Source organism: Mastigoproctus giganteus, chromosome 4, assembly GCF_048544385.1.
Source record: "Mastigoproctus giganteus isolate SK-2022 chromosome 4, ASM4854438v1, whole genome shotgun sequence".
NCBI classification, from domain to species: Eukaryota; Metazoa; Arthropoda; class Arachnida; order Uropygi; family Thelyphonidae; genus Mastigoproctus; species Mastigoproctus giganteus.
In genome coordinates this window covers 179,936,480-179,954,435 of record NC_143578.1, presented here as the reverse complement: position 1 = coordinate 179,954,435, position 17,956 = coordinate 179,936,480, and the positions used below count along the sequence as shown (strand labels likewise).

The window sequence follows — 17,956 nt, the reverse complement described above, 5'->3', positions numbered from 1 at the left end:
ACATAACATTATTATATGTTACATTATTCCATCTTATTTTTGTAACGCTTTTCTAACACTTTTTCGTAATGCAAAAATTCAGCTAACCCCACTATATAATATTCATCTTCATGATTGCAATCTACATTGCTCCTGGAACAGTGGTAAACCAACATCTGTAAATTCATATATAAAAATTTAATGCCTTAATAGATCAAAGAAGTGAAATTAATCGAACCAACGGATCATTTACCTATTATACTTGGTGTTTTTGATATACAGTTGAATTCGAAGAACAGAAAGGAATTTTGTTGTTTTATGAAAAAATCTTCAATTTGGATTTATCATCAGATACATCAATAAAAACTACACACAATGGAATCACTATTGGTATGTTCAGTCATGAACCCAAATCTATTGAATCAAAAAATTATCACAGACCAATAATTTCTATAGCTGCCAATAGTCCAATGAATAAACGATCGTTTCAAAAAAAAAAAAAAAAAAAGAAAGAAAGAAAAATAAAAGTGTGCTTTTATTTATTACGGCAATCATGGTGTCATGATTGTTATGTTGTTATTTTGGTTTTTAGGAGCATTAGCAACTAAGACCATATTGCTCCGGGATATGCGGTGGTCATTCCCCGACCTTTCCGCATCCTCTGTATTTGGTGGTGACTGGCTCGAACCCCGGTCTAAATCAAGAAGCGTGTGCTACGCACTGCTGCTCCTTCCCACCTGGCTACGGAGGCGCCCTGGTGTCATGATCTAAAATGTTTTCAATGCCTGCGGGATTATTAACTGGCACATAATTTTGTTTATTTATTTTTATATTTTTATTTAGCTATAAAATGTTATCATTACATGATGAATAAAAAAACATGCTATGAAAAGAAAGCTTTGAGGTCAATACATCTAACTATCATGAACAAGTACAAGTAGTAACATTACAAGCAGTAAAAGTAGTAACATGAACATATACAAGTAGTAACATTTCACAAACTTGAAAGCAGAACTAACCGTCTCTCTTCTGCTCTCCTGTTTGATTCTTCCTGTTGTCCATGAGCTTTTATTTCGCTAGCACCTTTTTCTTTCTCCCTTTGCTGCCTGTCATAATTGTCAGTCTTTGAAAATTGCTTCTGTAAATTATCTGTGCATTACAAAAATGAAGAATAAACACTCTAAAATTAATAACATAATAAAACAACCTATACTTGTCAAAAAATAATTTGTTTCTTTAATTTTTTTATCTTAAAAAAATTCTAAAGTTTAATTCTTTATATATTTTTTGACACTGCATATAACATATAACAACAGTGATATATAGCCTATTCGTTCATTATATGTGGAATTTGAAAGTAAGTTTCCTTTCATTTCTGTTTTTATTATTATAAAAGTAAACTGCGTGCATGCAGTTTACCTTTATAATAATATCATCTCAGCTTTAATTTTGCTGCTTTGCCATAAATCATGGGGACACCTGAAAGATAAAAATGTACCCTTTATCTTTTGGGTGTTGGGACAGCCATCAGTGAAAATATGGAAGTGAACCAACCTGTTTAAAATACAGCAATATATCTACAAACACATTTTGTATTGCAGGAACTGCACTGTTCATTAACAATTCAAGATAATACTGCCCAGGAATAGTATCAATGAATCTAGAAATTCAGTTATTGCATGGAAGGAGAGTCATCTACTACATGTTGGTCCCGGGCATTTAAATACTCTTCTTGAAGAGTATTAAAATGCCTGGTGAAGATTGTGGCTGGCCCAGTAAACACAGTTGTAATGATAAAAAAACAGCTTCATTTGGGTGTCACTTCAGCTGATCATATGATTACATTCTGAAATCATCAGCTTCACTGCTCTTCTAAAATCAGCACTGCAAAAATTGTGAAGGTATATCAAGCTAATTTAAAGTTTGCAGATGATACAAAGGTTGGCAGGGTTGTTAATAACAGTAATGACAGTATGCTACTGCAACAGAATCTGGAAAAGTTGGGCAGATGGGCTGAGAAGAGGCAACTGAAGTTTAACATTGACAAACGCAAAGTACTGCATATGGGTAGCAGTAACCCCAATGAAATGTACCAACTGTCAGGGTAGTGGATAATGAAAGAGACTTAGGGGTAATTGTGCAATCAGATCTGAAGTTTTCTGAACAGTGCAGACAGGTGCCAGAGTAGGTCAAGGGGTCTTGTCAAAGATATACAAGAATTTTGCAAGCATGGATAAGGAGGCAATTATCTCCTTGTATGAGGCAATGGTCAAGCCACACCGTAAGTACTGCATACAGGTCTGGAAGCTTCATTTTAAGAAGGATGTAGAGTTACTAGAACGAGTACAAAGAAAGGTAACAAGACTGGTGAAGGGACAAAGGGGTGCTCTTATGTAGAAAGGCTTAAGTTCTGCTCTGATTGAGGTGTATAAGGCCTTGAATGGATTGAGCAGGCTCAATGCTGATGGGATTCTTCCTCTTCCTCAGATTACAAACCTGAGGAAGGACAGTTGTAGAATAGATGTGTGGAAGTTTGCCTTTAGCCAGTGGGTAGTTGATTGCCGGAAAAAATTTACATCTGTTGTTGTGGAAGTTGATAGCTTAAATTAATTCAAAGCAGAACTCGACAACCATTTGGAACGAATGAATCAGTGAAATGAGAAAGGGTTTTTTTTGTGGCTGATGCCGTATAAGCTTGCTTTCTTGCATCATGTGCCTCTGCTAATGCTAACAGGAACAAAGAAAAGAATCATCAGCTGAGCTATGATTATCAACCAGATCACCTTTAAATACATCACACAAGCTATGAGCCCATGACTAATATGAGAATCACCTATGGCCATTTCCATCTGCTTTATGTATCCTCTGACAAAGTATTCAATGTGGATCTTTTAACAGCCATTATTAAGGTAATTATTATTACAAAATATTACACGGATAACTTTAAATCAACAAGATATAGGGGAATTAATTTCCTTAATTTAGCAAGTAATTAAGCAGTTACCAAAACTTCAACTCCTATGAACTTAGAAAAATCTGTTCATAATTTAAACTTACAAGATACCAAAAAGAATGTAACTTAACAGAATTAGTTTTAAAAAAGGAAAAACTTTATTAAATATTACAGAAAATAACTTCACAAAATTCAACTGAAAAGATAATTATAAGATATTTAAGCAAATTATGAAAAAAAATTTGTCTATTAAATCTCTAAATTCAATCTTCAGATTTTTTTTTTTTTGGTCAACAGTCTTACTGAATATAATCCTAGCACTCACTGCCCCATTCACACTCTGTAACTACCAACTTCAATTTAATACCTCTTTCAAAATGCAAACCAGAATAAAAGTAATTTGAGAGATGTCGGATAATAACTATTTTACCAATTCCTGACAGAAGTGGAAGGAATCTGCTAAATGTATAAGAAACTGCCCAACGTTTTAAAATGATAGCAAGTATTTATTAAATAAACAATACATTTAATTAAAGGTTGATGTAAGAATCAGTATATAATTTCAGCTTACCCATTCTATTCCAAAAATATATCTACTGGCATGGAACAGCTTGTTTCTAGTGATATATCTCTTGAAACAATCTCAGTGCTTACTGAATAATATGGGTACAAACTGCTGAATCATTATGAGTATTTTGCATCTACATTCACACACGAAGAATTATTAAGGTTTGAAAATGGCAGAAGGTTATCAAATTGTAGCAGGGTACTTAATGATTTGTAATAACTGGGAGCAAAGTGGAGGAGAAATTGTTGAAGTTAAACATAAGAAAAGCACCTGGGGTGGATGGGATCTATCCAGTTATATTAAAGGAGGCAGCAAAGCAACTAAGCAAACCCTTAGACATAATTATGAGAGCGTCCTTGGACTCAGGGGAGACTCCCACGGACTGGTGATGTGCAAATGTATCCGCAATTCAAAAAGGGGGATCGAAGGGTGACACGAGTAATTACAGACCAGTTAGTTTAACTTCTGTTCTGGGTAAAATAATGGAGTCACTGGTTAAAGATGCATTGCAGGATCATCTATACAAAACTGCAGCAATAATTCAGACACAGCATGGGTTTGTTAAGGGAAAGTCTTGTCTGACAAATTTGATTGGTTATTATGATGTGGTTACAAAGGAACTGGATGCAAAAAATAATTTTGATATCATATATTTGGATTTCAGGAAAGCTTTTGACACTGTTGCGCATGGAAGACTATTGTACAAATTGGAGCAGAATGGTATTAAGGGTAAGTTGCTACAATGGATGAAAGGATGGTTAAGTGGGAGAAGACAGAAAGTGGTAATCAATGGGTGCTGCTCTTCGTGGACTAATGTTATTAGTGGAGTCACATAGGGTTTGGTGTTGGGTCCACTGTTGTTTTGTATATTTATCAATGATATTGATGAAGGTATATGAGGCTTAGTGTCGGAGTTTTCAGATGATACAAAGGTTGGCAGGGTTGTTAATGACAGTAATGGCAGTGTGCTACTGCAACAGGATCTAGATAATTTGGGCAGATGGGCTAAGAAGTGGCAACTGAAGTTCAACCTAGACAAATGCAAAGTTCTGCTTATGGGTAGAAGTAACCCGAGAGAAAAGTACTAACTGTGTGGTACTACACTTAAGCTGATAGAAAATGAAAAAGACCTGGGAGTAATTGTGCAGTCAGATATGAAGTTTTCTGAGCAATGCAGACAGGCTGCCAGGGCAGGTCATGGGGTTTTGTCAATGATATATAGGAATTTTGCTAGCAGGGAAAAGGAGGTGATTGTCCCTCTGTATAAGGCAATGGTCAGGCCACACCTTGAGTACTGCGTACAGGTCTAGAGGCCTCATTTTAGGAAGGATGTCGATTTGCTTGAGTGTGTACAGAGAAGGGCAATAAGATTGGTGAGGGGAATGAAGGGATCTTCTTACCAAGAGAGGCTTAAGTTCTGCAAATTGCAGTGGCTGGAGACTAGGCACCTGCGCCGTGATCTAATTAAGGTGGATAAGGCATTGAATGGGTTGAGCAACTGAATTCTGATGGGATCCTTCCACTTGTTCAGATTACGCACCTAGGGGGGGGGGGCATAAATTCAAATTAAGAAAAGACAGAGGTAGAATAGATGTGCAAAAATTTGCCTTTAGCCAGCGGGTGGTTAATTGCTGGAACAAACTTCCATCTGTCGTTGTGGAAGTTGATAGGTTGAATAAATTTAAGAAGAAACTGGACAGGCATTTGGAGGGAATGGTGTGTTTTTTTTTTTTTGGCTGATGCTGCATAAGTTCATACACTTGCTTTCTTGCGTCACATGCCACTACTACTACTACTACTTACTTCGAAGAAATTGTAACTCTTTTTTGACGCTATCAATTTCATCATCACACTGTTTCAGCTGATTCTGGAGTTCAGATTTGACTGATTCTTCACACAACTGTTTCTGTAATTCCTCCGCCACTTTCTCTTTACAATATTCTAGCCTCTGAAAAAGTAAAATATTCAATATTGGTGAGGATAAAATAAACAAAATCTACTTGGAATGTAGCAGAATCTACTAAAATGGCAACTGTCAATATGCTTATAAATTTACTAAATTTTCTATTCCCAGGCCAGACTGTTAAGTAATGCCCCCCAATTCATAATCTGAGTAGTTTGGCGGCACAGCAAGGTTCCAAGTAGGTTCCCATGTAGCTAACAGTTATCAGTTAGTAGTGTCCATAGTACCTTTTATGCATAGTTGTTTTCACATATTACACTGTTTCAAATGGAAGCATTAAACATACAGTTTAAACTGTGTGAAGTTATTCAAATTTGTCAACAATTTCTCATTTGTTAAGTTATTCAAAGTTTTCGACAAGTTGTCATTTGTTAAGTTATCCAAATTTGTCACTATTACAATCCGGAAAGCAAGAGACAATCCTAGGAATTTCTCCATAAGACATTTCCGTGTCAAAAAAATGTCTAAAAAGTTATGCCACCTTAGGCAGGATCAAAAAAAAAGGATCAAGTGTGTAAAGCCTAGCAATACAGCAAAGATGCTTCAGAATGACAATGTGTGACCTCGCTGCAATCGTACAACACTGGCAAAAATTTCACTGCTGGGATTTAAGTTGCTACACATCCTCCCAATAATTGACGTTTTTGATCTTTAGCAACTTTTATTGTCATCATAACTTAGAATAACATCTCTGAGGTAACACAGGGGGAAAAAACTGTCCACCTCTTCTATACATCCTCTCTAACAATTTGTCTAATCTTTCCTTAAAAATATTCAAACTACATACATGCACAGTAGCAGATGGAAGTTTTCCCAACAACCTATTACTCTCTGCCTGAAAATAAAATTTTGCTTTAAATGAGAAGCCAACCATCTCTTCATGGCTGCTGCTTTAACTTAGGATTTGATAAATTGTTAGAGAGGATGTATAGAAGAGGTGGACAGTTTTTTTTTTTTTTTTGATGACACTATATGAACTTGCTTCCTTGCATCACTTCCTGCTATTAATATTAATTTTACTTGAATGGAATACAAAAATCTGTTAAACAGTGGAAGAAGTATATTGAGTTAGGTGGGAAATACCCAGAAAAATTATACATCAAATTAAAGGCAACATTTTTATCTTTACTTTTTTTACCTCTATTCCTTCAAAAGTTATGTAATAAGAAGTATTAATTTTCATGCTACCCTCATAAAAAATCTATTACTATTTGTGGCAAGTAATTTTTATATGCTTGTAATTACTATAAAACAATAATGCAACTAACTGTATGGAAATCTCAGTTTAATAAAATGCAAAATCTTGCTTGCTTGCCAAAAAAAAAAAAAATTTTTTTTTCTATAAAAATTCCATAACTAAAACTTTATCAGAAAATAAAGTTTTTAAGTTTTTATTGTGGAGTCAGTCATTGCCATCACTCCCTCATTACTGGTCTTTTATACTAACCTTGTGGGATTAGCCTACCACAACAATCATAAAGCCTCTGCTAAGCAAAACCTATAAGAATTATGCACATCTGTAAATTACGTGTGTTCGTGTGCCACTCAACACGGTTCATGTAATAAAGAAGTCCAGAATAAACCAGGGAGGGGAAAACACATATTTCCACGCGGGATTTTACAATTTGGCCATGAGTGAAAAGACCATTAAAAGTACATCTGATCTGCAACAGTATTAAACCCAGACTTCTTCATTACAGGTTGCACTGATTGCCACCCGTAGGGAAAATTTTCTAAAATTTTTAAATGTTTTATGTAAATATTATTACACATAGGATCATTTTTTCATAGCCCAATTAATATAAGATTTATAACTAAGTTTCATACATGCACATACTGTTTGGAGAAATATAAAGTTTATAAATATTTTACCAATTAGCATTAAAATTAAAAAAAAGACTATACCTTTAGCTGAGCCTCTTTGCTCATAATTTTCTGATTTATTCCATCTACTGTGTCATCATTTCCTAACATGGATTAAAAAAAGGAAATTTCAGTTTGCAATAAAGGACAAAACACAGATTTGTTTTCATTATTCTTATAATACAAAATTTCATAAAAACAATTTTGTGTGCTATAAAAATGTTTGTTGCTTTCTGAAGTTCAATCTCACACCATCCAGAGACCTGTTACTCAAGCCCATCCTTTTCTCTTCCTTCTGTTGGACATTTTTACTTCACCCCAACATCTTACCATGCACTGGAGGTTTTTCTTAATCTTTCCATTCTCGTATATATAACCTGACTCAGTAGTTCCTTTTATTCCTTTGAAAGAAAGAAAAGGAGGATCCTGTTGTAATTGACATTCTCTCACTTTTCAATGATATTTGTTATTCCTACCTTCCTTTTTCTCCCATTCCCCTTAGCACTCTTGGTTCTGCTACTCCAAATGGTTCCTCTTCTGTCTCCCCATGGCATTACACATTTGTCTTCTACACTCTAGACCAGCGATTTCCAAAATGGGCGGCGCGGACTAGTGCAAAAGGAGGCACGAAAAGTTTAACAGAAATGTAATTTTCATAACATAACATATATAAATAAAAAAATATATACATATAAATAAACTTTCATAACATAATATTAAATTTTATAACCTATTTTTTAAAGCATTTACCGCCACCTATCTCACTCTAACTTTGATTAGTTTACCGCCACCTATCTCACTCTAACTAATTTAGTGCGTACTATGTATGACCTATATAGGTAGATTGCAGAGTATAGCATTAGTTGCATGGTTGAAAATACAGTTTCAGCGGTGTGCGATTGTGTTTTTTATTGTTTTTGGCGTGATTACTTACCGATAATAATCGTTAGTAATTTAGAAGTTGTATTTTTTAAGAATATAAAGTTAATTCTAATATTTTTAGATGAATGGATAAATTTTTTGACTGGTTACAAGAGAAAATCCACTAATAATGAAGATACTGATGCTGATACAAGTAAAGGTAGTGGGAATACAAGAAACAGGGAACAAGGAGGTAGAATTCCCAAGACAAGAAAATACGATTCATCCTATTTATCATTAGGATTCACAAGTGGTATTATAGATGGCTTGGAAAAACCAATGTGTTTGTTTTGTACGAAAGTTTTGGCTGCAGATAGTATGAGACCAGGCAAATTAAAACGGCGCCTTAAAACTATGCATTCTGAATACGCTGGTAAGCCCATTGAATTTTTTTCAAAGAAAAGTAGATGAATTTAATGAACAAAAGCAAACGTTCAAAAAAATAGTTTCTGTTCCATCAAATGCAATTCTAGCGTCGTACCAAGTTTCTTACAGAATCGCGAAATGTAAAAAACCACACACAATAGGAGAAACTCTAGTTTTGCCAGCAGCTATTGATATGGTTAAAATAATGTTCAGCGAATCATATGTGAAACAGCTGCGACAAATACCGCTTGCTGATAATACAGTTGGCAGAAGAATCGATGCTTTATCTGAAGATCTTTACGATCAGTTAGTCTCTTGGCTGTGTACTTTGAAATTCGCCATACAAATAGATGAGGCAACTGATGTAGCTAAAGATGCTCATTTAATTGTACATGTTTGATATGTTGCAGAAACTAATATAATGGAAGATATATTATTTTGCAACCCCATTCCTGGAAAGGCCACATCCAATGAAATTTTTAATATAAGTGACACTTTTTTTGATGAGAACGACAAAGTGGAATAACTGCATTGGACTCCGTACTGACGGAGCGCAGTCAATGTCAGGACACAAGACAGGTCTTCAAGCATTAGTTAAAAAGAAAGCACCCGAAGTTATCTGGTGCACTGCATGCTTCACAGAGCAGCTCTTGTGTCAAAAAATATGAGTGAGGAACTTAACAACATAAAAAACAGTCCTTTAAAAGTTAGGTTGTTTGCAAAGCTGTGTGAAGATATGGAAGCTAATTATACCTCACTTCTATACTATTGTGAAGTGCGCTGGCTCTCTCGTGCAAAAGTGATTCAAAGGGTGTTTGAACTCAAAGAAGAGATTGCAATTTTTCTTTCATTTTTTTTTTTTTTTGGTAGTTGTTGGCGCATCGGCTTCTGTGGCCATAGTGCACCTCCCAAGGTTTTTGCAGTACTTTGATCCAAGCCCGAGGCGGGATTCGAACCCGCGACCTTTGGGTTGTCAGGCAGGCACTTTACCCACCTGGCTAGCCCGGTCGGCGCAATTTTTCTTGATGAAAATCATAATGAAGAGGCAAATTTATTTAGGAATGATAACTTTATTGTTAAACTTGCCTATTTGGTTGAAATTTTTGGAAAATTGAGTGTTTTGAATAAATCAATGCAAGGACCACAAATGCATTCACTGATTCAAAAAGACAAAGTGAAAGCATACATAAAAAAATTGGAGCTGTGGAAATCAAATTTACAAAAAAATAAGTTCGACATGTTTCCACTTTTAAATGATTTCTGCACCAGAGTTAATATTGAATCAAACAAAAATCTATTTACTGAACACTTGGATGGTTTGCTAATGCACTCTTCACATTATTTCGAAGAATTTGATTTTACAAAGTTCGTGTGGATACAGAATCCATTTGTCGATGAACAAGATGATGAATTCAGATTGACAACTATTGAAAAGGAAAAATTGATAGAATTATCATGCGATACTTCATTGAAACAAAAATTTCAGAGTGAAACCCTAGTTCAATTTTGGTTGAATCAAAGTGAAGAATATAATACTTTGTCAAGCAAAACAATGCAAGTATTGCTGCCATTCGTAACATCATATTTATGCAAAGTGGGATTTTCTGCATTGGCTGCAATGAAATCCAAATATCAAGCCCATTTAATAGTAGAAAAAGAGCTACGAGTAACACTCTCCTCAATGACACCTAGATTCGATAAACTTTGTGCTAATAAACAAGCACATCCATCGCATTAAAAACAAAATAATTTAAAAATGAATACATACATTTTGCAGGGGTTATGTTCCTGAGAAATGCTGCTCCCATAGTAATAAAAGGGTTCCGTTCCAAAGTATAAAATATGTAAGAAAAACTAGTCTAAAATTTTGTCTATGTATGAATTATATGTACCTTCATAATATGACTATGTACATAGACAGTACATAGTGAAATGCAAGCATAAGGCATCGAAATGAAAATAAGAAACAATTTAATATTAAATTTAATATTTATTAGAAATTTCAAATCAGTGCCTTTGCTAGCTAAAAAACTTATCCCGCCAGTGCTATCACCAGTTTCGCTAAAGTGTTGATAAAGGAGTTTTGCCTTTTCATGAATGATGAGTAAACTTAATGGAATTTTATTTTGAGTTCGGTCTTCTATCCACAGATTTAAAGCCTTTTCCATTTTTCGTAATTTAACATCACGAGTTACAGAGCAAATTTTTGAAGTAATTAGCACGTTTTCACAGACACTACGGCGGATTTTTGCTTCCGATTTCTTGATTGATCGTACTGTTGACTCATTGATTTTATAATGTTTTGCCACTGAGGGGACACTTTCACCGTTATAAATTTTGTCTAATAGCTCAATTTTATTCGCTAATGTCATCACCTTCTTTGATCTTTTCACAGTTCACTTGTTATTCATAACTATATTTTTGTAGGGGTTAGAAAGAACTTGTCCACAATAAAGTCGAACAATTTCGAACGAACGGAGGGGTGAAATGGGAGTGGTGTGTTTTTTTTTTTTTTTTTTTTTTTTTGGCTGATGCTGAATAAGCTTGCTTCCTTGCATCATATGCCTCTACTAATGCTAATGCTAAAGTCACTTTCTTCCATTAACACTCGAAAAAGTATGTTTTACACTGCAAAACGGTAGATTTATCACTTTTGTAAGCATATCAATTTATAAATTGATAAATTTATTCAATTTATAAGCATATAAATTAAAAGCAAACGACGAAACCTTCCATGACAAGTGCATAACACATACTGAACAAGGATTAGCGAGAAACATCCACATTTGCGATTTTGTCACCCCTCTTCCCCAACCCACTGAGCGCTGTTTTGACAGGGAAAGATAATTTTAGCCACGCCCATTTTTTTTTAAGGCGGAAAATATTCACGGCGCTTTAAAATTCACATTTTTTTAGGTTTCATTTTATATTAAATCAGCGACCGCAAATAGCGGGGGTTTATTGTATGTGTGCGTGTATATATATATATATATATATAGTAAAACCTTGTTATTATTCTTTCAATTACGTTTTTTTTTTTTTTTTTTTCATTTTTTGTATTAATACATTTTTTACCATTTAAAAATGTGTCTGTATTATTTTATGAAATAAAGGGGGGGGAGGTGCCAAGATTAGATTTTTTTAAAAGGGGGGCATAGTAACATAAAGTTTGGAAACCACTGCTCTAGACTATATATTTCTGGGTGATATCTTCTTGTCGCATACCACTCCTGTCATTGCTCTCCTATTATCCTGGCCATCTAAAATAGTACCATATCACCATTGTTGCTGACCTTCAACTTCCAAAAAGCAGAAAATTTCAAATTTTTATTGGAGAAAAACAGGAGAAATCAGGTTTTTTAATCTTTTGCCTTGAAATTAAATTTCACTTACAACATAAACATTTTATATTAAAATGTAGCATTGGGATCACTTACTGTACTACAATTCACCTACTGTTTGAAAACATTCTACAACATGCTTTTACATGCTGGTACAAATGTGATTTTTTCTCACACTTTGGAATTATTTTCTGCACTAATTGTGATACTCTTTGCCCCAAACTAAGTTGTTGGTGCCTCCCACTCTCTCATAAACTCTCAAATGTGCCCATAAGGCACAAAAAGTTTGGAGACCGCTGCTCTAGATGGTAATAAATGACCACCAAATATTCATCCACTTTCACAGGAAGACATGCGGCTCCCTGACTTAGGATAAAAATTATCAGATGACAAGCACAGCCTATTACTGCCATGTACTCAATCTCTTCTTTTAATACCCCTACTGCTCCAGTTTGCAAGCCACCTTTTCTACATATGGCCACAGCCAAAGAAAGATTATTAGTACAGGTAAAACCCATTATAACATGATGCTCAGGGTCCAAAGAATCACATTGCAAATAAGTGAGATTGAGTTAGAGAATTCTAGCCATTTTTCAGCATTCAAACTTCACAAGTACTATCAATTTCACTGATATCTTATTTTCTGCACGATAATTGCAGTACTATGTCTAAGAAAAAACATGCAAAGAATAATAATGGAAATAATACGCAATTGCGTTGTTTCAATCTTTTTTTGATGCACTGTACAATAAAGTATTTAAAAAACCAATATTCATGTTGTTAAATATACATAAACACACACTTTTGTCACAAAAACGTCTTTTCTATGTGGTGGTATTGACTTTTATATTTGTGTTTTGAAATTAACAAATGATCAAAAATTTGAGAGAAAAAGGAAAACATAATGCACTCTGTATTCTTTCAACTACTCAATAAACATTAGTTTACTAATGTCTATTGAGTAGTTGAAACTAACTTTTGCACATTTTAGTCGTTACTTTCAAGTCTTTCATATTTTTAAAAATCATGGGTTGACTGTTATCCTTTGTTCCTTTGTAACAATTTCAATAAGGCATTTTAACTGTAAAACTGAAAGGAAATCTACCTTTTCTGTTTCAAGAAATTTAAGTCCAGTTTGCAAACCAGCGAGTGCCTCCACAAAACAAGTCAACAAGTTACAAATTGTTTATTATTGTTCTTATAATAATAAATATGAGAGTTACCTCAAATAGGAGATCTTCTTTTTTCAATTTCCAGGATGATATCAGATAAATTAAAATTACATTAAATTAAAACCACCGAATTTAAATAAAATAAATAACCTAAAATACCTCGACATGCTCATACTTCCCGTACGTGAACCATCCAAGCATCGGAACGTGCCGACATCAACCAGCCCCAGACATCAGATAAACCCATGCACAAAAGAAGACTGAGCACATTTCCATCAAAAATAAACTTTATTTTAAAATACATAATCTTTTATTTTTAAAAGATTAAAAGAAGGAGATTCGGGTTTTAATAATAAAACATTATGCATTTTAAAATGAGGTTTATTTTTGACCGAAATGTGCTCAGTCTTCTTTAGTGCGTGGGTATCTGATGTCTGGGTTGGTTGTTGTGGCATGTTCTGGTGCTTGGAGGGTTCACATACGGGAAGTATGAGCATATTAAGGTATTTTAGGTTATTTATTTATTTAAATTTGGTGGTTTTAATTTAATGCAATTTTAATTTATCTGATGACCTCCAGGAAATTTAAAAAAGAAGATCTCTCATATTTATCATTAACTCTCATATTTATTATTATAATTAAGAAAAGGGAGATAGATTGAGATTTTCATCTCTTAGTATTTTAGATTATTGTTCTTATGGAAATCAAAGGATAATGTATATCGTGAATTCGCGTTAAACTGAAAATAATGGCATGTGTTCACAAGGAATCCAAAATGTTGATCTTCAGTCATAAATGAACTCAATTAGTGTTTAAGTACTTTTATGGCATTAAATAACAAACTAGATTAATTAAATGAGAATTAGAATAATATATATTTAATATAACAAAATAAACTTTCTATAAATTAAAAATAAAAATAATTTTTAACAGAACATAACAAATTACCGTATTTCCCCATGTATAAGATGAACCTTTTTTCGAAAAATTTGGGGTCTATAAACTGGGTGCATCTTATACAGTGGTTGTAGATTTTTTTTTTTTTTACTTGCATTTCCCGCTTTTTCATGCATGTTGTCTTTGTGCTCATTGTTTCACACTTGTTACCGGTATATTAGGTTACATTTTGCCCAGAAATGGCTCAGAAAAGATTTTCGCATGGTGCTGAATTCAAGTTAAAAGTGATCCAGTTTGCAAAAGTGAATGGAAATCGTGCTGCTGAATGTAAGTTTGGTCCTCCTTCAACTGAGAAAACAATCCGAGACTGGCTACGGGAAGAAGAAACCCTTCTGAAAACGCCACAACAGTAGAAGGCCATTAGAGGCAAGTCAGCAAAATGTCCTGATTTAGAGAGGGAATTGAAGATATGGACTGAGGAGCAAAGGGCAACTGGAATTCCTGTGTCCATAAAGATGGTTCAGCATGAGGCAAGAAGAATTGCTGATGAAAAATAAGTTACTGATTTCAAAGGAAGACACAGTTGGTGCTTCAGGTTCATGAAACGGAATAGACTAAGCATGCGTACATGCACCAGACTTGCCCAAAGGATGCCTGAAAGCTATGAGCAGAAGGTCCTTGAATTTTATCGTTTTGTCATTCAATGTTGAAAGACACATTAGTTTGAATTGGGACAGATTGCAAATGCAGACAGTCTCCCTTCAATTTGATGTCCCAAGTAACAGAACTGTTGATAATAAGGGGTGAAAACTGTAACTGTGAAGACAAGTGGACATGAAAAGTGCCATTATACAGTTATTCTAGCTTGTTGGCTGACGGAACCAAGCTGCCTCCTATGCTGATTTTCAAACGCAAAACAATGCCAAAAGAAGACATTACTCGAGGAGTGATTATTCACGTTCATGACAAGGGTTGGATGGATCAGGATGGGATGAAGATCTGGTTTGAGAAAGTTTGGAGCAGGAGACCAGGTGGGCTCTTACGCAAACCTGCCATATTGGTGCTTGATCAGTTCAGGGCACACATAATAAACAATACAAAGAAGATTGCTGCAGAGAAAAAAACAAAACTTGCCATCATACGTTGACATCCCAGCTCCAACCACTTGATGTCAGCATTAACAAAGTCTTCAAAGCTTACATGAGAGATGAATGGAACCAATGGATGAAGTCTTCTGGGGACAATTTGAGACCAGCAGGAAGAGTGAAGAAACCAACTATACAAGAAGTTTGTACCTGGGTGAAAAGATCCTGGGACAATATCAAGATTGAGATCATTGTCAAGTCATTTAAGAAGTGTAGCATTTCAAGTGCCATAGATGGAACTTAGGACGAGGCAATATATGAAGACAGTGATTCGTCATCAGACAAAGATGAAGACAAGCTAATGGATGGGAGTTTTGACAGTGATGAGTTGTATGAATTTTATGATGAATAAAACTCGAGTTCAATAACTTTATGTAATACATTTTTTTCAAATTTCGGGCCCCAAAATTAAGGTGTGTCTTATACATGGGGAAATATGGTACCTAATAAAAGTCGTAATTAGAATGAAAATTTTAAGAACATTATTATATGTTCACTTTCCGTGCTTTTAGAGCTGCAAAATTATCAATCAACTCATTACAATCAACCCCACTAGTAATGTCATTTTAAATACATAATATTGAAAATTGCATAATTTTTCTTGGCCTAAAGAATTTCTAATGTAATTTTTAATTCTTTTAAGTACACTGAAAGAACGCTCTGCAGATGTATTAGAAACATGTACGGTTAAATATATTTTTAAAATTATGTCCACATTAGGAAACGTAGAAACTAGCCCTTCTTGAATCGCTTTATACATTAATAAAGGAGAATTTAAATTTTCATTTTTTGTAAAATGTACAAAGTGGGTAAGTTCTTCCTTAAAAATACTAACGTTGATGTCGTTTGAATACTTATTTATTAAATTTAAAATACATTCATCGTACTCATTTGGCGAAATTTCTTTTAAGTTGATATTTATTAATATGGCAAAATAATTTAAAATATTTTGGTAAGCCTCAACACGTCTCTGAATGTCTGATACCAACTCATCGCTTATAACATTCAAACAATTCACTATAAATCCTTGTTTGCCTGCCAATCGCACATCCTCGTTTCCATCTCTTTTCTCATCAAAATGTAATTTTCTTTTGCGTTTTCTCCCTTTGTCTGACTCATAATTTGTACTGTTTATTAATGCAAAACATTCTGATTCTATAGTATCAAAAAATTCATTGTTGTTTCGAATGTCTTCTGATATGTACAAAGATAACAATTTTAAAAGATTTACGGCATTGTGTAAATCAGAATTTTTATTTTGAAGACTTTTACTAGTTGCATTCAATCTTTGTAGAATTGCATTCCATATGAAAGGCAAAATTGTTATTTAAAAATCTTCAAAGTTTCATATAGCTTTTTTGCTTCTAATTTTGTTACAGGTTTTTCATTACAATATTCAAAAGTTTTAAATAAAGATTCTTTTATGGCCAAAAAATTCATCTTAACAGATAAAATTGCATCTGCTCTTGAGGACCATCTTGTAGAACAATTTTTTTTAATGTTACATTTCCTTTTGCAGTTGTTTTCATTAAAATATCCCATCTCTTTGTAGAAGAAGAGAAAAATACAAATAAATTTTGAATAAATAAAATCGAAGAAATGGAGTGCTTTTGGACAAGCTTCTGCAGCAGAATTTCCCACTAAATTTAGGCTATGAGCCGCACAAAGGACATAAAATGCAGTTTTACTATGGCTCTTGCTACGAGCTTGTAGCCCATTGTATATCCCAGACATGTTAGCTGCATTGTCATAAGATTGTCCTAGACAGTTTTGGATATCTAAACTATATTCCGTTAATTTTGAAGTTATAATATTTTCTAAGTAGCTAGCATCATGCTTTTCAGTATATAGGAAAGACAAGAAACGTTCCTGAATTTTATTTTCTTTATCTAAATATTGTATAATAAATGATAATTGATCTGTGTGACTTATGTTGGGAGTAGAGTCAACAATAAGTGAAAAGTATTTAGCCTGTTTGATTTCATTAATAATTGTATTTCTTATGTTAGCGGCCATTAAATGTGTGAATTCATCACACGTAGTATTAGAAAGATAATTCACCTGTCCTTTACCACATTTACCATAAGTTTCTAAGTGGGTTTTCAAACACATATCAAAATTAGCTAAGTATTCTAAGCAACTGATAAAATTTCCTGTACTACTATAATGCCCTCAAAATCCCAACCCTAATGAAACTAACAGTTTCACAGTCGCAACAACTCTTTTTAGAACCTCACACCAATAATTTGTTTGTTTTTCGTAAGCTTTTATCAACTCTAAATCAATTCTTCCTACACTTTTCAAGCGATGTACACACACATATTTTCCTTATGTTCTTTAGATTCATCATAAAATATCAACAATATGTTTCCAATCATTACATCCAGTAACTAATAATTTTTTTTGATTTAACTGAAAACAATTTGCAAATAAAACAGTACATACACAGATTTTGTAGTTTCTGAAAATATTAACCACTCTCTTTTTTCTGTGGTACCATTAGCTCTACTTAAATAGAATTTAGTAGAGCCGAAAAGAGCCAAAAAATTACCGAAAGAGCAAGCAGGCTTTAGGACAGGATTCTCAACTATGGATCACCTTCACGTAATATCACAGCTAATGGAGAAAGCAAATGAATATAAAACACCATTATGCCTGGCATTTGTGGATTATGAAAAGGAATTTGACTCCATACAGCATTAGGCAATGTTTCGGACACTGGAAAGACAAGGCATAGATACCCCATATATTATGATTTTGAAGAAAATATATGAGTGTGCTACCTTCT

At 33.9% G+C, this 17,956-nt stretch overlaps 1 protein-coding gene across 1 annotated transcript in view; it reads right to left on the bottom strand.

Moving 5' to 3' along the window:
- LOC150087229 (dynamin-binding protein-like) overlaps positions 1 to 17,956 on the bottom strand; it is a 427,088-nt gene that overhangs the window by 252,611 nt on the left and 156,521 nt on the right. The window contains exons 7-9 of the mRNA XM_090372415.1: positions 7,369 to 7,430; positions 5,304 to 5,448; positions 999 to 1,128 (exon numbers count right to left, since the gene is read on the bottom strand). Coding sequence (XP_090228541.1) covers positions 999 to 1,128; positions 5,304 to 5,448; positions 7,369 to 7,430 — 337 coding nt within the window. The remainder of the gene's footprint in view (positions 1 to 998; positions 1,129 to 5,303; positions 5,449 to 7,368; positions 7,431 to 17,956) is intronic.